This window comes from Phyllobates terribilis, unplaced genomic scaffold (genome assembly GCF_046119375.1).
Source record: "Phyllobates terribilis strain yellow unplaced genomic scaffold, ASM4611937v1 Scaffold_12__6_contigs__length_324123572, whole genome shotgun sequence".
NCBI classification, from domain to species: domain Eukaryota; kingdom Metazoa; phylum Chordata; class Amphibia; order Anura; family Dendrobatidae; genus Phyllobates; species Phyllobates terribilis.
Window position 1 is genome coordinate 147,710,940 of NW_027362772.1, and position 22,418 is coordinate 147,733,357.

Below are 22,418 nucleotides of genomic sequence, written 5' to 3' on the forward strand. Positions count from 1 at the left end.
TTGTTAGATTTGCATCTTTTCGTTCTTTCTTTTAGGTTTCCCAGTGTGTCATGTGAGATACTAACAGCAGATGTAACACAAATTAATGATGCTTTAGGAGAAGATGAGCATCTACTGAAGCGTCTTTATAGCTTCTTACAGAACGAGGATGACTTGAATCCATTGCTAGCCAGCTTCTTTAGCAAAGTCATGGGAATACTTATTAACCGCAAGACAGAACAGGTAACGTAGAGGCGTCATTAATGGAAGCTAGTGCAGAGAATTACTGAACACGTTTCCAATGGCAGGCTGTAAGTTCAGCTTGTTTTTATAAGTGAAGTAAAAAAAACTAGAGCTGTCTACAATGGTTTAGAGAGACGATTCTGGGTGTGTTTGCTTAAATCATCCTCTAAAGATTGTGAAACAGTAAAGGAGTAACTTGCCTATTGTGCATGGTAGAGGCAGCGTAAGCGCAGATACAGTTCTGCTAAAGATTTCCTGACTTGTCAGATTTTGATTCAATCAAATTGGGTTCAGTTTAAAACTATGTGACAAATGTCTCTTTGTACTCAGAGGGTTGAGGTTAGAGGAGTTTATTCCAGGACTTTCATTTTTCACCCCATCAGCTAGTACTTGGTATACCAGTTCCAGATGGCAAATAGACATTAAATATCTGGGAGGTCCCCACTTTATTCTGCACCGAAGTTCTAAGACATTAATTGCAGAGTAAGTTGCTTGCATGAGATCAAAGCGGCTTATGCAGCAGGGAGCCGTCTGTTACACAGCCAGATACTCAATAGAGATGGTTTATTACCTTCTCTGCCTTCCAGATCACTGTGTATACAGTATACAAAGCACTGACAGTGCTTCCTCCTCTGAACCCAGAGATCATGTGATCACTGGGTGTAGGGAGAACTGAAAAACTTGGCCAATCTACTTTTTGGTATAAGTACAATGTGTAATGTAGGCCATTAACAGAACGGTACTCTGCGGTGTGGAGCCTCCGCACTTCCATGTTTTCTATGCGGTGGAAGCCGAGATCTTGGGAGACTAGATCTCGGTGCAGAGATCTCAATCTGCGCAGGCGCCGCCTCCGGTGGCCATTTTCCCCTAGTCCACCGCATAGAAAATATGGAAGTGCGGAGGCTCCGGGCTTTCACAAAATGTCAGTGGAGCCCACGCACCGCAGAGTACCTCCGAACTCCCCCCTCCTACAACCCTGGGACTCGCAGCATCGCCCCGCAGTGTTGTACCTCTTAACACCCCCCCCCACCTCCGTCAAGTGCAAGGCCTGCAGCATCACCCCCAGTATCGCCTGCCAGCGCCGCCCCCCTATTAAGCTACAATCGGTGTGTAAGACGCACCTCCTTTTTTCTCCCTATTATTTTAACCAATCATTGGCTGATATGGTGAAAAACGCTATTCCTGTAAAACCCCTTTAAATCTCATAATGATGTAACAGGTGTTTTTTCTTACTCATGTTACTGTACAGTTCCTGATATTAATAATCATGCTTTTAAAAATGAAGATCACCAGGACATGTGGGGTACAATTTCTGAAGACTTGTGAATGCTGCTCTGCGCCGCAATACGTGCTATGATGCAATGATTACTCAGAATCATGCCATTAGGATTACTTCACTACTTAACTCGGGGTTAAAAGTTAATAAACTACGTAAAACGCCTGCCATGGTAGAGACTTCAATCCTGCTGAATTTGCAAGAATTTCTTTAGTTTTGCTGCTGATGAAGGACTTATAACAAGTGAATATCGGCAGATTCTGGTGAGGCCTCTTAACCGTACGACACAATAGTTTTTTTTTTTTTTTTTTTGGCCGGGTGCCCCAAAAAGCATTAAAAGGGTTGCTGTGCCTGAGTTGTTTAAACTGGTATGACATACTTGAGGCATGTTTTTATTGTAGCCAGATGGCAGGGTTGGGTAGAGGAACGCTTGTTTACATGGTTCACTAGCATGTGCTTACACTTCCGTCTGTCCTGCACGTTTCACAAGCTTCTCCCTGGGAGTGTGCCAGACACGTTTTGTGATTTCATGCAGCCATTGTGATTTATTTGTGCCACATTGTGATTTATTTGTGCCACATTGTGATTTATTTTGCAGATTATAGCCTTTCTGCGTAAGAAGGATGACTTTGTAAACCTGTTGCTGCGGCACATTGGCACATCGGCAATCATGGATCTGCTGCTGCGGCTCCTGACGTGTGTGGAACAACCTCAACTGAGGCAGGATGTATTCAATGTAAGAATAAACTGGTTTTGGGGATGGGAGAAATTAATTTTCTGCAGATCTATTTAAGAAATGGCTGCAAAACCTTACACTTTTTTTTTTGTTTGTAATGTGATATGTGCTGCTTATTTGTGTCTAAGTGTATATTTTGTGTGTACTACTTCAACATCACATATACAATGCATATGACTGCTGCAGCCAATCACTAGTACCAGCGGTCATGCAGAGATGATCAAATTTCCATAGCTACTTTGACTTTTTCTTTTCCTAGAATTTTTTTCAACATATTCCGGTTATATGACTGCCCCTTTGGTGCTTAAAGGGGATGTTCAGACCTACCCACAGATCGGCTGCTGTTGTAATTGCTGTGATAACGCTGCATTGCTCAGCTCCTGTGTGTGTAGTGGCCGCTACTGAGTTTTGCAGAATATAAGAGCTGATTGTTGGGGGTACCGTGTGCCAGGCCCCCATTGATCTCATATTGATAACCTATCCTACATACTGAGATTGGACATCCCTTCTAAGGCTCTCATACACATTATACTAATGTTGGGTTAACTTGCAAATATCCTCATGTATACGGGGGGGAGGAAGAGGAGTCGGAGCGAGAGCTCACTAGGAACTGCAATCACATGGAAGTGCGAGGGAGAAGCTCCATCAAGAAGTGGGAAGAAGGAGGACAACCTTGCTAAGGCGCCCAAGCTGTTATGATCACTGGGTAATGTGACCAGCTGGAGGAGAATGATGAATAGGAGGGTGGTCACTTACCTCCATGACGTCGTGACACAGGCAGGAATGCAGTAGTTTCCCATGTATCAGGCTAACAAAGCCTACAGAGCTTTCAAGAAAGGGAAGGCAAGACCAAAAAAGCCAAAGTAGCACTTTTGAAAAATGTATTTTAGATAATGGTATGTTTTTGCAGGATTTGTCATTTCCCAAACAATATTCCTTTGAAAGTGTACAACCCCCTTTAAAATTGTTATCTGTCAGAAATGTAAGTTACAATAGGTTGCCCTGAAAGCCGGGGATCTGCAGAAGGCCCCCCCATGTCTGTTGTTACAATTCTTCTAGCGTTCTTAAGAGATTGTGATTTTCTCTATACATAGCAGTACTGAAGCATTGCTATGTATAGCATAAGCGATCAGACGATCGCAGCTTCAAGTCCCCTAAGGGGACTATTAAAGTAAAAAATGAGTGAAAAAAATACAAAAGTTTAAATCCCCCTCCTTTTGCCCTATTAAAAATACCATAAAAATAAAAAAATAGACATTTGGTATCGCTGCATTCAGAAAAGTTCATTCTGTCAAAATATTTATAAACATTAATCCGATCAGTAAATGACGTAACGAGAAAAAAAATGGAAGCTCTAGAATTACGTTTCTTTTTTTTGCTGCTGCAACATTAAAAATGTAATAAGAGACTATGAAAACATTTTATTTACCCCAAAATGGTATCAATATAAACGTCATCTCGGTGCGCGAAAAATAAGCTCACACAACTACATATCCCGAAAATTGAAAGTGTTTCGGGTCTCAAAAAAATAAAGACAAAAGCAAACATTTTTTTTCTTTTTTTCACCACTTAAACAAAAGTATGAATGTTTGGTATCTGTGTAATCGTACTGACTTGGAGAATCAGATCACCAGGTCAGTTTTACCATATAGTGAATATAGCAAATAAACCTCAAACAATTTTTTTTTTTTTGCAATTTCAACTCAAATTTTTATTTTCCCACTTTCCAGGACATCACACGATAAAATGAACGGTGTCATTCAAAAGTACAACTCGTCTCGCTAAAAACAAGCCCTCATACGGCTATGAGGATGGAAAAATAAAAAAATTATGGCTCTGGGAAGAAGGGGAGGGAAAAAAACGGAAAATAGCCCGGTCATGAAGGGGTTTACATCTATTAATCTTGGCTCATTAGCACACATGGACCCAAAGTCTTGTGTATTGATTTACTCATTGAGGTCAATTAGATGATCGTGGAGCAAAGAGCGGTAAATATTTTCGTTAATGTGTCTCGCTGCCTCCAAAGCTGTAATTCCAGTAATAATGAGGCCACATCAGATTCGGTACCTCCTTGTTGGAGGCTTCAGGGCAGCAATAGATTTTCCTCTACACTTCGAGGGCTTGTCCAGGGTCTCTTTTCCACCCAGTCTGACATCAGACTCGGAGAAACCCTGTCGTACACAGGCAGGACAGCGACTGAGGCAGCCATCAGATGCCCAGCTCATCTCCTTTTAAAGGAAAACCCTTTTAATATGACATATTGGACAGTTTCTCATATCGTGTATTAAATATGTGACATTTCTTTTTTTTTTTTTTTCTTTTTTTACACAGTGGCTGAATGAAGAAAAAATTGTGCAGAGGCTGATTGAAATGATTCATCCATCAAAGGACGATAATGTAAGTATATTTTCTCCTTGCACATGTGCATTTCACAACTTTAATTTATGTTCCAGAGTTTATTAGGCATTTAGGAGTTCTGTATGCAGTGCAAGAAGAAGTTTGTGGCTGCAGGGCGACCCTGCGGAGGCCTCTCTGTGGGCCGGCGGGGCGACCCTGCGGAGGCCTCTCTGTGGGCCGGCGGGGCGACCCTGCGGAGGCCTCTCTGTGGGCCGGCGGGGCGACCCTGCGGAGGCCTCTCTGTGGGCCGGCGGGGCGACCCTGCGGAGGCCTCTCTGTGGGCCGGCGGGGCGACCCTGCGGAGGCCTCTCTGTGGGCCGGCGGGGCGACCCTGCGGAGGCCTCTCTGTGGGCCGGCGGGGCGACCCTGCGGAGGCCTCTCTGTGGGCCGGCGGGGCGACCCTGCGGAGGCCTCTCTGTGGGCCGGCGGGGCGACCCTGCGGAGGCCTCTCTGTGGGCCGGCGGGGCGACCCTGCGGAGGCCTCTCTGTGGGCCGGCGGGGCGACCCTGCGGAGGCCTCTCTGTGGGCCGGCGGGGCGACCCTGCGGAGGCCTCTCTGTGGGCCGGCGGGGCGACCCTGCGGAGGCCTCTCTGTGGGCCGGCGGGGCGACCCCGCGGAGGCCTCTCTGTGGGCCGGCGGGGCGACCCCGCGGAGGCCTCTCTGTGGGCCGGCGGGGCGACCCCGCGGAGGCCTCTCTGTGGGCCGGCGGGGCGACCCCGCGGAGGCCTCTCTGTGGGCCGGCGGGGCGACCCCGCGGAGGCCTCTCTGTGGGCCGGCGGGGCGACCCCGCGGAGGCCTCTCTGTGGGCCGGCGGGGCGACCCCGCGGAGGCCTCTCTGTGGGCCGGCGGGGCGACCCCGCGGAGGCCTCTCTGTGGGCCGGCGGGGCGACCCCGCGGAGGCCCCTCTGTGGGCCGGCGGGGCGACCCCGCGGAGGCCCCTCTGTGGGCCGGCGGGGCGACCCCGCGGAGGCCCCTCTGTGGGCCGGCGGGGCGACCCCGCGGAGGCCCCTCTGTGGGCCGGCGGGGCGACCCCGCGGAGGCCCCTCTGTGGGCCGGCGGGGCGACCCCGCGGAGGCCCCTCTGTGGGCCGGCGGGGCGACCCCGCGGAGGCCCCTCTGTGGGCCGGCGGGGCGACCCCGCGGAGGCCCCTCTGTGGGCCGGCGGGGCGACCCCGCGGAGGCCCCTCTGTGGGCCGGCGGGGCGACCCCGCGGAGGCCCCTCTGTGGGCCGGCGGGGCGACCCCGCGGAGGCCCCTCTGTGGGCCGGCGGGGCGACCCCGCGGAGGCCCCTCTGTGGGCCTCCGCGGGGCGACCCCGCGGAGGCCCCTCTGTGGGCCTCCGCGGGGCGACCCCGCGGCGGCCCCTCTGTGGGCCGGCGGGGCGACCCCGCGGCGGCCCCTCTGTGGGGCGACCATTTCATTTGTAATAAGACACAGACCGCCAATGTCTCCTTGTTTACTGTAATTTTTTCAGATCAGATCTTTGTTTTATTGCCTACATAATTCACTTAAAGGAGTTTTGCGGAATTTAAAATCCATGGCCTATCCTTGGGATACTTCTGGCTACTTTCAGCTTACGTCAGCTAAGTACATATGTCGTCTGAGTGTTGCCTGATTGCTATAATAGCTAGTATAACAGTGCCTTCAGCCTCGGGCTGTAATGTGTGCTTTAGTTCAGGAAGGTACAAATGCCACACGGCATACTTTTTTTTTTTGTTTTATAACACTTGATCCTTGATGTGTGCATCCATATGGCTTATAGCTGCATATGCACTGAACGTAAAGTAAAAACGTAATGTGGCGAGAGCCGTAACATATTCATGTGGTCTTTCTGTGTGTATCGCTCTCTACAGGCCGCGTGCTTCAGGTACATGACATCTTGTGTAATGCGACTATTTTATTTCAGCAACATTCCAACGCTTCCCAGTCGCTCTGTGATATTATTCGCCTGAGCCGTGAGCAGATGATCCAGATTCAAGATAGTCCTGAGCCTGACCAGTTGCTGTCCACTCTGGAGAAGTAAGGCATGCGCTTTTACTTATAGCTTAATCCATGCAAACCTGGTAATAGTTGTTGTTTTTCACTGATTTTATATAAGGGTGGGCACATGGATTCAGTTTTCCTTCCAGATTTAATACTATTTTCACTGATTTAAAGGGGTTGTCCACTACTCAAACAACCCCATATGAATCCCTGTGTTTCCTCCTCATTAAAGTAACAACACCTATACTCACTGCTGGTGCTATTCCAGCGGTGTCGGCACTGGCTGTCCTGGGAATCACATGACATTCTCACGCAATCCGTGTGGTCAATCAGTGCTGGCTTCACTCTCCCTTACTACAGACAGATCAAGACATTCGGCATAAGTGAGAGAGCAGCTGCAGCTCCTACTTCCTCCAGATGTCCATTACGACCGTAGGAGAGTGAAGCCAGCTCTCATTGGCCGCAGGGCTCCCGTGACATAACAATGTCATGCAAGCCCCTGGAGAGCTAGTGCCCGAAATAGGTGGAACGGTATCGGCATCAGATGTGAGTATAAATGTTATTTTACTGGTGGGAAATATAGGGATTCAGAAGGGCTTGTATGAGTAGTTGGACAATCCCTTTAAGAGTCAATGGATAAATAAAAGCTCACATCGCTTACCTTCAGTTTTTAAAAATGGATGAGAAAAAAAACCAGTCCATTTCTCACGGATGATAAAATTGACACTGATGTGTGATTGTGGCCTAATCCCGAACAATCGACACAGAATTGTGGCCCTGAAAACATGGCGGTGAACGGTGGACGCTCACAGTAGTGCAAAATACACAAATCTGTACTTTAGTGAAGCAATGTTACTGGACGCAAGCTCTAAAACGGATTGTTTGCGATTTCTTTTCTTTTTACAGACAGGAGACCATTGCGCAGCTTCTTAATAACATGTTTGAGGGCGATCACAATGAGTCTGTGATTGTAAACGGCATCCAAGTTCTTCTGACGTTATTGGAGCCGCGAAGGCCAAGGTAAGGGCCGGCGTCACTTATGTCTCACATTAAACCATGAAGACGTTGTCTTCCAAAACCACACTCAGGTTGGAGCTGCTGCAAAATATTTTTCATGTGAGTGAATGTTTCTCTTGCAGAGCTGAACTAGGAGGCTTGAATGCTTTCTACTGTAATTTAGAGGGTCAGCTGGAAATTAATCCGGGTATAGATTCTTGCAATACTCAGGCCAGCGTAGGCACCTTGTTGGCCATCAAGCAGAGCTTAAAAGAGTTTCACCAGCTCCTCATCGATCCTCCTAAGGTAAAACTTAGGAACTTGTAACTATAAAATATATATTATTGTCCTTGTACCTCATTATTTTGCTTTCTGTAGAAGGAAAGCTTGCAGACCACTTGGGGTGTTCTCGATCCACCGTTGGGGAACACTCGACTCCACGTGGTGAAATTGCTGACTAGTGCAGTCAATGCAAACAACAAGCCTTTAAACCAAGAGCTGATTGAGCTCGATGCTGTCAACACCATGCTGGTAAGTTTACGTCTATTATATGCAGATTGTTACATAGAAGGAAATCAGAATTTCACCATTTCTTTTCCTACCCCCCAGAATTTGTATTTCACGTACATGTACAACAATTTTTTACACTCTCAAGTTGAGGCTTGTATCACCAACATCCTGAACTCGAGCGCGATCGAAGATGCCGGCGAGAGCAACGATGCACCGGAGAACCTGCTTGTCAAATATGTAAGAAAGTTTCTAATGTTAACTTTTATGGTCTAAAGGGGACGTAATACATTTCATGCTTTTACCCTAACTCTAAGCAATATTTACTATGACATGCTGGACACATTTTTGTCACTCGTAAAGTCATTTTACATACCGTGTTTCTCTTTTGTGTTAGTTCTTTTTTGCCTTGTGATATTTGTTGCCGTGTTTTGTGACAAATTCTTTAAAGCGGTGCATGCTGTTCTTGAATTTTGTGCAAAGTTTAAGTCATCTTTACTCCAGTGTTTAACCGTTTCTACAAAACTTAAGCTCAAAATGATGCAAAAAATTACATACAAATCTTCTGTGTGTAATATCAGTGGGGTGGGTGACTCTTTGAAAAGTTGCAAATGGTGAAAACTTCAGGAAACCCTAAGATCCACCTGCAATAGCAAAATAAACAGAACACATATAAAATAAACAGCTAAGTAAAAGAAGAATTAGGCACAAATGGAAAACAATAACTAGACAAAAGTGTGAATGCAATAATGAATTAGGCAAACAGTTGCTTTGTCCACTCTAGGTTCTTAAAGATCTAGCAGAAAAAAAATTAATACAAAAAAGCAAAATCCCCTGCACCATTTCCCTGCTGCACCCATGCCAAAACTTACCAGCCCCTTCTGTTTTTTTTATTTTATGTATTTTTTTATTTTTTTAACCTAGTCCTGTCTCCACACATGGAGATGGCAGGAACTGCATGCATTGTTTAATTTTACATTGTTGTGTGTATGTGTATATATGTATGTATATGTGTATATGTGTATATATATATATATATAACACAGTACAGACCAAAAGTTTAAACACACCCTTGAAAATTGTACATTCACACTGAAGGCATCAAAACTATGAATTAACACATGCGGAATTATATACATAACAAAAAAGTGTGAAACAACTGAAAATATGTCTTATATTCTAGGTTCTTCAAAGTAGCCACCTTTTGCTTTGATGACTGCTTTGCACACTCTTGGCATTCTCTTGATGAGCTTCAAGAGGTAGTCACCAGAAATGGTCTTCCAACAATCTTGAAGGAGTTCCCAGAGATGCACTTGTTGGCCCTTTTGCCTTCACTCTGCGGTCCAGCTCACCCCAAACCATCTCGATTAGGTTCAGGTCTGGTGACTGTGGAGGCTAGGTCATCTGGCGTAGCACCCCATCACTCTCCTTCTTGGTCAAATAGCCCTTACACAGCCTGGAGGTGTGTTTGGGGTCATTGTCCTGTTGAAAAATGAATGACGGTCCAACTAAACGCAAACCGGATGGAATAGCATGCCGCTGCAAGATGCTGTGGTAGCCATGCTGGTTCAGTATGCCTTCAATTTTGAATAAATCCCCAACAGTGTCACCAGCAAAGCACCATCACACCTCCTCCTCCATGCTTCACGGTGGGAACCAGGCATGTAGAGTCCATCCGTTCACCTTTTCTGCGTCGCACAAAGACACGGTGGTTGGAAACAAAGATCTCAAATTTGGACTCATCAGACCAAAGCACAGATTTCCACTGGTCTAATGTCCATTCCTTGTGTTCTTTAGCCCAAACAAGTCTCTTCTGCTTGTTGCCTGTCCTTAGCAGTGGTTTCCTAGCAGCTATTTTACCATGAAGGCCGGCTGCACAAAGTCTCCTCTTAACAGTTGTTGTAGAGATGTGTCTGCTGTTAGAACTCTGTGTGGCATTGACCTGGTCTCTAACCTGAGCTGCTGTTAACCTGCGATTTCTGAGGCTGGTGACTCGGATAAACTTATCCTCAGAAGCAGAGCTGACTCTTGGTCTTCCTTTCCTGGGGCGGTCCTCATGTGAGCCAGTGTATTTGTAGCGCTTGATGGTTTTTGCAACTGCACTTGGGGACACTTTCAAAGTTTTCCCAATTTTTCGCACTGACTGACCTTCATTTCTTAAAGTAATGATAGCCACTCGTTTTTCTTTACTTAGCTGCTTTTTTCTTGCCATAATACAAATTCTAACAGTCTATTCAGTAGGACTATCAGCTGTGTATCCACCAGACTTCTGCACAACACAACTGATGGTCCCAACCCCATTTATAAGGCAAGAAATCCCACTTATTAAACCTGACAGGGCACACCTGTGAAGTGAAAGCCATTTCCGGTGACTACCTCTTGAAGCTCATCAAGAGAATGGCAAGAGTGTGCAAAGCAGTCATCAAAGCAAAAGGTGGCTACTTTGAAGAACCCAGAATATAAGACATATTTTCAGTTGTTTCACACTTTTTTGTTAAGTATATAATTCCACATGTGTTAATTCATAGTTTTGATGCCTTCAGTGTGAATGTACAATTTTCATAGTCATGAAAATACAGAAAAATCTTCAAATGAGATGGTGTGTCCAAACTTTTGGTCTGTACTGTATATATGTATGTATATATAATGTGCGTACACACACACACACACACTTTTATTTATCAAATGAGTTGCAAAATGAATAGAAAATATAGTCCAGACATTTACAAGGTTAGAAATAATGATTTTTATTTGAAATAATAATTTTCATCTTCAAACTTCACTTTCCTCAAAGAATGCTCCCTTTGCAGCAATTCCAGCATTGCTGACCTTTGGCATTCTAGCTGTTAATTTGCTAAGGTAATCTTGAGAAATTTCCCCCCATGCTTCCTGATGCCCCTCCCACAAGTTGGATTGGCTTGATGGGCACTTTTTGCGTACGATATGGTCAAGCTGCTCCCACAACAGCTCAATGGGGTTGAGATCTGGTGACTGCGCTGGCCAGTCCATTACAGATAGAATACCAGCTGCCTGCTTCTTTCCTAAATAGTTCATGCATAATTTGGAGGTGTGCTTTGGGTCATTGTCCTGTTGTAGGATGAAATTGGCTCCAATCAAGCGCTGTCCACAGGGTATGGCATGGCGTTGCAAAATGGAGCGATAGCCTTCCTTATTCAAAATCCCATTTACCTTGTACAAATCTCCCACTTTACCAGCAACAAAGCAACCCCAGACCATCACATTACCTCCACCATGCTTGACAGATGGCGTCAGGCACTCTTCCAGCATCTTTTCAGTTGTTCTGCATCTCATAAATGTTCTTCTGTGTGATCCAAGCACCTCAAAATTTGCTTCGTCTGTACATAAAGCTTTTTTCCAATCTTTCTCTGTCCAATGTCTGTGTTCTTTTGCCCATATTAATCTTTTCCTTTTATTAGCCAGTCTCAGATATGGCTTTTTCTTTGCCACTTTGCCATGAAGGCCAGCATCCCGGAGTCGCCTCTTCACTGTAGACATTGACACTGGCGTTTTGCGTGTACTATTTAATGAAGCTGCCAGTTGAGGAGCTGTGAGGTTTCGATTTCTCAAACTAGAGACTCTAATGTACTTGTCTTGTTGCTCAGTGTTGCAGCGGAGCCTCACACTTCTCTTTCTACTCTGGTTAGAGCCTGTTTGTGCTCTCCTCTGAAGGGAATAGTACACACCGTTGTAGGAAATCTTCAGTTTCTTGGCAATGTCTCGCATCGAATAGCCTTCATTTCTAAGAACAAGAATAGACTGTTGAGTTTCACATGAAATTTCTCTTTTTCTGGCCATTTTGAGAGTTTCATAGAACAAACAAATGTAATGCTCCAGATTCTCAACTAGCTCAAAGGAAGGTCAATTTTATAGCTTCTCAAATCAGCCAAACCGTTTTCAGCTGGGCTAACATACTTGTGCAAGGGTTTTCTAAACATCCATTAGCCTTTTTACACAGTTATCAAACACAATGTACCATTAAAACACTGGAGTGGTGGTTGTTGGAAATGGGCCTCTATACACCTATGTAGATATTGCAATAAAAACAAGACGTTTGTAGCTAGAATAGTCATTTACCACATTAACAATGTATAGAGTGTATTTCTGATTCATTTAATGTTAGCTTCATTGAAAAAAAATGTGCTTTTCTTTCAAAAATAATGACATTTCTAAATGACCCCAAACTTTTGAACGCTAGTGTATATATAATATCCTTGTATTACTGTATCTCATATGCCAATCAGCAGTATAGTGCGGTACTACTTGTCCTGTGCTGCTCATCACCTGTGCAGGATGAGGTGCCCCTTTTGGATATCGGGTGAGGATGGCTCCATGTTATATTCTTGTACAGAAGGGATCCCGTTCCTGACCCTTTTATTTACGGGCTTGTTCTCGCTTTATCTGTGCTGACTATCTGCATATTAGTCTTTTATTCTTTTGTAATCATTAACCTCTTTAAAGCCCATGACGTACTAATACGCGTCTGTGCCCTGGGACTTAAGAGCCTGACCTGTATTAGTACGTCATGGCGATCGCGCGCGCACACAGGCTGTGCGGGCGCGATCGCCGCGGGGTGTCAGCTGATTGTCACAGCTGACACCCGGTACTATGTGCAGGGAGCGGTCCGGCACATTAACCCCCGCAATGCTGCGATTGAAGTCGATCGCAGCATTGCGGTGGCTAAGGGGACGTGATCGGTATACTCACCTCCTCTTCCGGCCTCCAGTTCTGTCTGCCGCGGCTTCCCGGGTGTTGCCATGACAACATCTGGGTCACCAGACAGCAGGAAGATTTTTTGGTCATGCGCAGTGCATGACCAAACTATCTTCTCACTGTTCAGCGCTGACTGCTTGCATGGCACAGGGATGGTGCTCCATCCCTATGCTATGCAGACGATCAGAATAAAAAAAAGTGAAAGTCCCATAGTGGGACAAAGTAAACAGATAAAAAAAAATGTCAAAGTGAAAATTAAAAAAAAAAAAATTATATATATATATATATATATATATATATATATATATATATATATATATATAATCCACCAAAAATAAAAATATAATGTGCCCATCAATAAATATTCTGAAAAAAAACAAACAAACAATAAAAGTACACATATTAGGTATCGCCGTGTCCGGAACGACCTGACCTATAAAATTTTCCCACTAGTTAACCCCTTCAGTGAACACGGTAAAAAATAAAAAACGAAGCAAAAAACAATGCTTTATCATCATACCGCCAAACAAAAAATGGAATAACACGCGATCAAAAAGACTAATATAAATAAAAATGGTACTGCTGAAAACGTCATCTCGTCCCGCAAAAAACAAGCTGCCAAACAGCTCCATCAGCCGAAAAAATCAAAAAGTTATCGCTCTCAGAATAAAGCGATGCAAAAAAATAATTTTTGCTATAAAATAGCTTTTATTGTGTAAAAGCGCCAAAACATAGAAAAACGATATAAATGTGGTACCGCTGTAAACGTACTGACCCGAAGAATAAAGCTACCTTATCAATTTTACCACACGCGGAGTAGAATAAAAAAATGTAAAAAAAAAACATTCCTGAATTGTTGGTTTTTATTTATTCTGCCTCCCAAAAGCTGGAATAGAAAGCGATCAAAAAATGTCACTTGCCTGAAAATGGCACCAATAAAAATGTCAACTCATCCCGCAAAAAACAAGCCGTCACATGACTGTCTGCCAAAATCTGGAAAAATTATAGCTCTCAAAATATGGCGATGCAAAAACTAGATTTTACAAAATGTGTCTTTTAATGTGTGTCAGCTGTCAATCATAAAAACCCCATATGATTCTGGTATCGCTGTAACCGGATCGACCTGAAGAATAAGGTAGTCTAATCACTTATACCGCACTAGGAATGGCGTAAAAAATAAACGCTAGGGCTGGGGTTGGGGTTAGGGTTGTGCTAATGTTAGGGTAGGGTTAGGGTTGTTTTTTTTTTCCAAAAGTTAAAAAAAAAACAACCAAAAAAAAAACCGATATGGCAACTAGTGTTGAACGCAAGTGCTCGCTACTTGAGTTTGCATCGGGTACTTGGGTATGCACTGAGTATCGCGGGTGCTCGAGTCTCCGCCCCATATGCATCGCGGCCAAAAAAACCTTGCGGGGATTTCCTTCCATGCACGAGCGATCCCCGCATGTTTTTTTGGGGTGTCTAATAACCGTGAAACATGCGGGCGGGACACGAGCATGTCACTCTAGCACCCTTGATACATGGTGCATACCTGAGTACCCGATGCAAACTCCAGTAGTGAGCACTTGCACTCAAGACTAATGACAACTTATTCAATATGATGACCTAATATCAAATTCTGTGTCGTACCTCTGGGTTAAAAATGTTAACTATACCCCTTGATAAAATCCTTGAGGGGTGTAGTTTCCAAAATGGGGTCACTTGTGGGGGGTTTCCACTATTTAGGCACATCAGGGGCTCTCCAAACGTGACATGGCGTCCGCTCTCGATTCCAGCCGATTTTGCGTTGAAAAAGTCACACAGTGCTCCTTCCCTTCTGAACTCTGCCGTGCGCTCAAACACTGTATTTTCCCCACATATGGGGTATTGGCGTACTCAGGAGAAATTGCACAAAAGTTTTTGGGATCCATTTTCTCCTCTTACCCTTGTGAAAATAAAAAAAATTGGGGCTAAAACATCATTTTTGTGGAAAAAGTTTGATGTTTTTTTATTTTCACGGCTCCATGTTCTAAACTTCTGTAAAGGACTTGGGGGTTCAAGGTGCTCACCACACATCTAGATAAGTTCCCTGAGGGGTCTAGTTTCCAAAATGGTGCCACTTGTGGGGGGTTTCCACTGTTTAGGCACATCAGGGGCACATCCGCTAATTATTCAAGCAAATTTTACAATCAAAAAGTCAAATGGCGCTCCTTCCCTTCCAAACCCTGCCCCGCTCCCAAACAGTGGTTTTCCCCTACATATGGGGTATCTGCTAACTCAGGAGAAATTGCACAACACACTGCATAGTGCAATTTCTTCTGTTACTCTTATGAAAATTCAAAAGTGGGGACTGAAAAACATTTTTGTGGGAAAAATGTGAAATTTTTATTTTTACGGCTCAATGTTATAAACTTCTGTGAAGCACCTGAAGAGTTCAAGGTGCTCACCACACATCTAGATAAGTTCCCTGAGGAATCTAGTTTCCAAAATGGTGTCACTTGTGGGGGGTTTCCACTGTTTAGGCACATCAGGGGCTCCCCAAACGCAACATGGTGTCCGCTAATTATTCAAGCAAATTTTACATTCAAAAAGTCTAATGGCGCTCCTTCCCTTCCGAACCCTGCTGTGCGCCGAAACAGTGTTTTTTTTCCCACATATGGGGTATCTGCATGCCCAGGGGAAATTGCACAACAAATTTTGGGGTCCATTTTTTCTTCTTACCCCTGCGAAAATAAAAAAAAAAAATTGGGTCTAAAGTATCATTTTTGTGAAAAAAGTTAAATGTTCATTTTTTTCTTCCACATTACAAAAATTCCTGTGAAGCACCTGAAGGGTTAATAAAGTTCTTGAATGTGGTTTTGAGCACCTTGAGGGGTGCAGTTTTTAGAATGGTGTCACTTTTGGGTATTTTCTGTCATAAAGACCCCTCAAAGTGACTTTAAATATGATGTGGTCTCTAAAAAAATGGTTTTGTAAATTTTGTTGGAAAAATGAGAAATCGCTGGTCAACTTTTAACCCTTATAGCTCCCCAATAAAAAAAAATTTTGGTTCCAAATTTGTGTTGATGTAAAGTAGACATGTGGGAAATGTTATTTATTAACTATTTTGTGTGACATATCTCTCTGATTTAAGGGCATAAAAATTCAAATTTTGAAAATTGCAAAATTTTCTAAATTTTCGCCAAATTTCCGTTTTTTTCACAAATAAACGCAAGTGATATCGAAGAAATTTTACCACAATCATGAAGTACAATATGTCACGAAAAAACAATCTCAGAATCAGGGGGATCCGTTGAAGCGTTTCAGAGTAATCACTTTTGTTAAAAATTGGCCTGGTCATTAACGTGCAAACCACCCTCGGGGGTAAAGGGGTTAAGAAGCAATGGACATAGAATGGTGAATCGTCGGTCCATGAGTAATTGCGGAGTGTCGTCAGTCCACTCTTACATATTTCTACTGTTATTACTGTGCTTGTGTCTTTCAATATCAGCTTGTACAGAAATGCCAGCTAGTGCAGAAGATACTTTCATCGTGGGACGATAACGAAAAAGAGCAGTAAGTGATAATATTATCATAGATGATAGAACTACTTTATTGCAGGATAAGGAAGAGGTATCTCTGGTGTCTTAAAGCTGTAGGTGCCAGTAGGAATAGTCACTGACTAGATATTCTCCTTGTGTATTATACTTTGTCATGATGTAACTATGTAATACACACAGCAGCTTGCAGCTTTTTTTTTTTTCCCCTGACGTATAAAAATAAATTATGCATAGTTGCATATGCATTAAAGGGGCTTTGCACTATACTGATATTGATGACCTCTGTCTACGTTTAAACTCTGTCCTTAGGATTGATCAGCAATGTCCAATTGGTGGGGCTCCGACACCCTTAAACCCCTTTAACTGTAACACCAAAGAGCAGACGCTAAACTGTGACTGAGCTGTCTCGCTCCATTCCATGCACTGTTAGCACGTAGAGTTAATAATGGCTGATCTTAGGGATGTCTTACCCCCATAAATACCTATCCTAAGCAATATTTATCATTATCAGTGTATTTGAAAACCCGTTTAAATGGGATGTGTCAGACTTTATTTAATTTAAATGTTTGAGTTTAAAGGGGTTCTCCAGCCAGATACAATCCTTAAATATGTCAAAAATGCAAATTAATAAACCAATTCATGACCAGTGTAACGGTCGAAACATTGCATGATGATGGAGAAATAGACAACCTTTTATCCCGTGGACACTGTCACTTTAAACAAGCGTTCCAAAATTTTGTGCAACCAAACCTTTCATTCAGTAGCACTATGACATGGAAATTAAAGGGGTTTTTAAAGGGGCTATCCACATTCAGAAAATCTTTGTCCCCGGCTGCAGTTAGTTATAAAAAATAAAATTAAATAGTACTTTACTCATCGTCTCTGGTCTCTGTCGCCTGAAATTGGCTAACGTCAAACTGGCAGCAAAGTCAGTGAGCTCAGTGGCTCGGTCTGTGTAGACACGGTGCCCCTTCCAGAGCCGCTGTGCTCACTGATTAGCTGTCAATGTGACTCAATGCAACAGCGGACCAATATTTTCTGGATGAGGACAACCCATTTAATAACCTTGGTTTTTGTTTATAAGGGGCACAAATCTATGCTCACCTCTCAGCTTTATTCCTCCTGACCCTGCTATTCTCAGCTTGCCACATAACATTATTGTGTCATGTGACCGCTGAAGCCGATTAGCAGGTGCTTATCAGCTGCAGTCCCAAAGTATTCCATCAAAGCAAATATCCATTCTGCAGGCGATCAGTGGCCAATGTTTGGCTGCAGTGGTTACGTGACACAATAATGTCAAGTGACTGAGAATAGCAGCGTTGACATCACAGTACCTGCACTGCTCTGAGAGTATGGGGCACTTACAGAATTAAAGGGGTTATCCAGCAGCAGTGGAGAAGTTTTTGAGACCTGCTAAACTCTGACTTTGCTCATGGACCCCGCTGAAAAACTGTGATTTAAAATCTCCATTGTTATAGGCTGGACTAAACCTTCTCATCATTGGTTTTCCTCAGATCTTGTGTGTTAATCTTTCAGGTCAGAAGGTGGACGCAGGAAAGGCTTTATGGGTCATCTCACCAAAATCGCAAACGCACTGGTGCAGAGTTCAGAAAAAGGTCCTAATAACACGCTCATTAATCAGCTAATTAAAGGTGACTGCTTAATGTTCATTGGAAATATTCTTATACATTTTACAATATGGTAATTGCGTTTTAATATCCGCCATTTATACACCCAGAGTTCCCAGATGAGCAGCAGGAGCAGTGGGAAAGCTTCATTTCGGGATCTCTTACAGAAACGAACAAGAAGAACACTGTCGACCTTGTAAGGCTTGCATGGTTACTTTTAGGTTGGGTTTGGTCGTGTTGGTCACCCACTGATGTAGTTTCACCTAGTAAATATATGGCCAGGCTAGGTGTCATCTCCAATCCTGGCCATTTAACCCTTTGGTGAGCCAGTCAGTGCCCCCACAATGCTGTTCCTGGGGTAGATGAAGGATTGTCAGCACAGCAGTTTTGCTGTTAAGATTTCTTTATCTAAAAAGCATTGTGGTCTTTGTCACTTTCACAGGTAAACACAAGAAACATGCACTCCTCCAGTGATGACGAAGACAACGACCTGAAGGAATTTAATTTTCCCCAAGAGGCTGTTCTCCAGCAGGTGACAGACATTTTCCTTACATAAAAGCTAAGCAATGTTGCTGCGGCATGAAAAATAGAAGTTCCTGGTCACCTAGGGAGCCTCCTCCAGGGGATAAAAACAAGACTTCTAAGTGAAGTTTGTCTTTGCCAGTAATGGTCATTTTACAAAGAAAATAAATGTAAAGCTAAATCCGTTAAAAGACAATCAAAATCGAGGGTTTTTTCTTAACCACATTGGCAAAATATTGACTGCTGCAAACAGTGGTCTGTGCTTCATTCAGGCACTTTGGGGTGAAACACAGAGAATTTGGATCCCCTCTGCTGCCCTGGGACTAGCCCTGGATCTCTGATTTTTGTGACTGACTGTTTTCCTGGAAAAATGTATTTGGTCAAATTAATTTTTCTGTAAATTATGTCAGGTACAATGCTCAGTGGAATATTTATTTAATTTACTTTGGTAAAGTAAGCACATCGCCTTGTAGGGGATTTAGCCTCTATATAAATCACACATTTAGAGAGATAACCACTGCCTCAGTTCTGCAGAAACTGAAGATTAACCAAACATGATGATTTTGGTGCTCTGTGCACACTGGGTGTGGTCAAGAGGTTTTGCATGCCCCTGCGCCCTTAATGGTGGCCGACCGCACTGGCTTGCCTGGCATGAGCACTGTCTGCAGATAAAGCTCAGGCAAGCCAGCGCTGTCAGCCAGTGAGGTAGGCAGGGCATGCAAAGCCTATGGGCATAACTTTAGATTCAGCCTCTCGGCCACCCCGAGGGTGAACCTCCCTTGACAATGCACTAAAAAACAGTTGTATCTAACCCAAAAGGGTACGAATAAAAGACTACAGCCTTGCAAACAATAAGTCCACATACAGCTCCATTGACTGAAAAATAAACCTATGGGTTTAGAGAAAATGGCAACACAAACAAATTATTTCTTAATGGAGTTCTGAATTTTTGTTAAAGGGAACATGATGGGAGATTCATAGTGCCTGAATCAGACACCGCGTTATTGCAGCAGTGTATGTTTTACTCTGAAGAATACGGTACCTGGTGGCTTCTCCCTGCCCCGCTCCCGTAGACTGACAGGTCTCTCTGAGTGTGTTTAAGTAGGGACCTGATGTCTAGGGAAGCGACATGCTAAAAAGCAAAAGTTACCTGAGACGTGCCCTAGTCATCTGAGACTCGTAGTCCCCGGCCGTCCTGTTAAAGTATGTTTTCAGAGTTGCATTAGCACTGCCAGTGTCTAATTCATGCTGCCTGTGGCTTCTTGCACCATGGATCTTCCATCAGGTTCCCTTTGCGATTGAGGATGAATTATTTGGATACTGTTAAAATGACACCCAAAAAAACAATTCCACCATTTCAGCTCACTTATTTTTTTCTCATCATATTTCAGTACATTATGTGGTCATTCAAAACTACAACTTGTTCTGCCAAAAACATGCTCTCATATGGCTGTCAGTGAAAAATACGACCATTATGCTTTTAGTAGGAGGGGAGAAAAAAATGAAAACACAGAAATGAAAAATTAAACCTGTCAGGAAGGGATTTTTAAAATTGTTAGCATGCCACCCTCTTTATACATTTATAATGTGTATTTATCTGTTTGTTTGTTTTTTCAGGCTTTTGTTGATTACCAAGTACAGCAGATGACATCTGCTTTTATAGATCACTTTGGGTTCAATGATGAGGAGTTTGGAGAGCAAGAAGAGAGCGTCAAGTTAGTATTAATAAAGCCATGCATATATATCACCCATGAGTTTACATGCAGAACATACATTTGTTGCAATGTATTTATGGCTCCAGTTTATCTTCATAGCACACCTTCCTATAGGTCTGTGAAACTGTTAACTATGGGGTTTTACATATTCAAGTACACCTATCACTGAACACCAAAATAAAATGCGTTTCTCGAATATATTTAGTAAAATAAATTCTGTCTTAGTTTAGTGCTCATAACTCTGACCCTTAAAGATAGACTGAAGTCAGCTAAAGTTAGCTCTTTACTGTCTAATTTTGACAGCCTTTTGAGACGGCCTGCATTTAGGCTGTCTACAGTATGTGGTGAGCGAATCAGATTAACACTTCCCAAGCAATTGATTTATCCATTTGCAGATTAACCTTTTCCAAGCAGCAATGCCCTCTTGCAGATTAACCCTTTAGAAGCAGCTGTGTCTTTCTCTTTGTCTGAGCTGCATAATACACAGGGACATCTTATTAAATGGCTAATAAGTTGCAATGTCCTGTATGAAGTAAATTTTCACCTAATTTGCATTTTGCTGATATATAGCACAATGATACACATTGGTGAATTAATTTACTATTTTTGTACTTGTGGTAAATATGGGGAATCAATTCTTCAACCGTTTTATCGAATTCTGTGAAGCAGAAAGTTGCAGAATTCTGTGAAGCAGCAAGTTGCAAAATTCTTCTAAATTTGAGCCCAAGGCTGTATAGAGACCACCCTATATTCTGCAGGTAATGATGTGTGTTACAGCCAGGACCTTCCTCGGACAATCGCAGTTGGTGCGAAGGGCCACTCGTGATTGTTAACCTGTTTTAAATGCTGCTGTCAAACTCTGATAGTAGCATTAACAACGGGCCGGCAGTGGGGGGCGCGTTATTTAATGAGACGATTGGTGCGCTCTTGATGTAATCATGGGTCGCCGATGGGTTGCTATGACAGCAGGTGATCTGTTGAAGACCTCCATGTTTGTCAGTACGGAGCTCCCTTAGAACCCTATCTGTGGCCGGACTGCAGAGGAGACCATAATTTTTACTATAAATCACAATACTGTGGTATTTCTGTATATAGCACAAGTGATCGGACGATTTCAGGTTAAAGTCCCCCTAAGGGGACTAAAATACAGTGTAAAGTAAAAAAATATATAAAAAGTTGTAAAAAATCTGAAAAAAATAAAAAACATAACTTCAAGTCGCCACCCTTTTCCCCATCTTAAAAATAAAGAATAGATATCGCCTTGTTCAGAAAAGTCCGATCTATAAAAATATAAAAATAATTAACCAGATCAATAAACATCGGAAACTGAAAAAATTCAAGAATGCCAAAATTAAATTTTTTTTGGTTGCTGCAATACCACAAAAAATGTTGTAACAAGCGATAAAAATTTCTTACCTATCGCATAATGGTATCAATAAAAACCTTTTCTGGCCCAGAAAAAAAATAACCCATCACACGGCTCCATCAGCTGAGAAATGTAAACGTTATGGGTCTCTGAAAATAACGACCTAACCCCAAAATTTTATTTTATTTTTTTTTTTAAACTTGTTTTTTTTGTGGGTTTTTCACCGCTAAAAAAATGTAAAAACTTCACGTTTGGTATCGCTGTAATTGTACTGATGAGCAGAATCATATTAGAAGGTCATTTTTACCACACAATGTACACCGTAAAAACAATTCTCAAAAAACAATGTCAGAATCGTGGGGTGTTTGCAATTTTGCTGCACTTGGAATTTCCTTTCCCATTTTCCAGTGCAGTACATGGTAAAATTAAAAAAGAAGTACAACTCGTACTCCTTAATTAGCTTGTGTGCAAAGATGAATTTTTACTGTGCAAATCCAACTATGGGTTTCGCTGTGAATCTTAAAAGTATAATGTGGATTTTATAGTAGACTTCACCTCTGTGTTAAAGGGGTGAAGTCAGAACTTGCAAATCCTATGAAACATTGGGTCTTTTCAGATCTAGCCATATTGACCTATGAGCCAGCATGGTGGCACACCAGTTGTGTTTGTTAGGTCACATTTTTGCCATTATCAGGACTCCATATATTGATTTTGATTTATTTTACCCTAATTACACCCTAAGTAAAACTGACCTGTATGACATTAGAATAGACCTATAATCTGAGTAGCCTCTTTAAAGCAGCATGTAATCAATATCTCAGAT

At 43.0% G+C, this 22,418-nt stretch overlaps 1 protein-coding gene across 1 annotated transcript in view; it reads left to right on the plus strand.

Moving 5' to 3' along the window:
- Positions 1 to 22,418, plus strand: part of PPP6R1 (protein phosphatase 6 regulatory subunit 1) — a 73,945-nt gene that overhangs the window by 30,873 nt on the left and 20,654 nt on the right. The window contains exons 3-15 of the mRNA XM_073656349.1: positions 36 to 222; positions 2,097 to 2,234; positions 4,566 to 4,631; positions 6,536 to 6,648; positions 7,519 to 7,632; positions 7,752 to 7,914; positions 7,987 to 8,139; positions 8,218 to 8,355; positions 16,316 to 16,380; positions 17,901 to 18,016; positions 18,103 to 18,188; positions 18,435 to 18,524; positions 20,132 to 20,229. Coding sequence (XP_073512450.1) covers positions 36 to 222; positions 2,097 to 2,234; positions 4,566 to 4,631; positions 6,536 to 6,648; positions 7,519 to 7,632; positions 7,752 to 7,914; positions 7,987 to 8,139; positions 8,218 to 8,355; positions 16,316 to 16,380; positions 17,901 to 18,016; positions 18,103 to 18,188; positions 18,435 to 18,524; positions 20,132 to 20,229 — 1,527 coding nt within the window. The remainder of the gene's footprint in view (positions 1 to 35; positions 223 to 2,096; positions 2,235 to 4,565; positions 4,632 to 6,535; positions 6,649 to 7,518; positions 7,633 to 7,751; positions 7,915 to 7,986; positions 8,140 to 8,217; positions 8,356 to 16,315; positions 16,381 to 17,900; positions 18,017 to 18,102; positions 18,189 to 18,434; positions 18,525 to 20,131; positions 20,230 to 22,418) is intronic.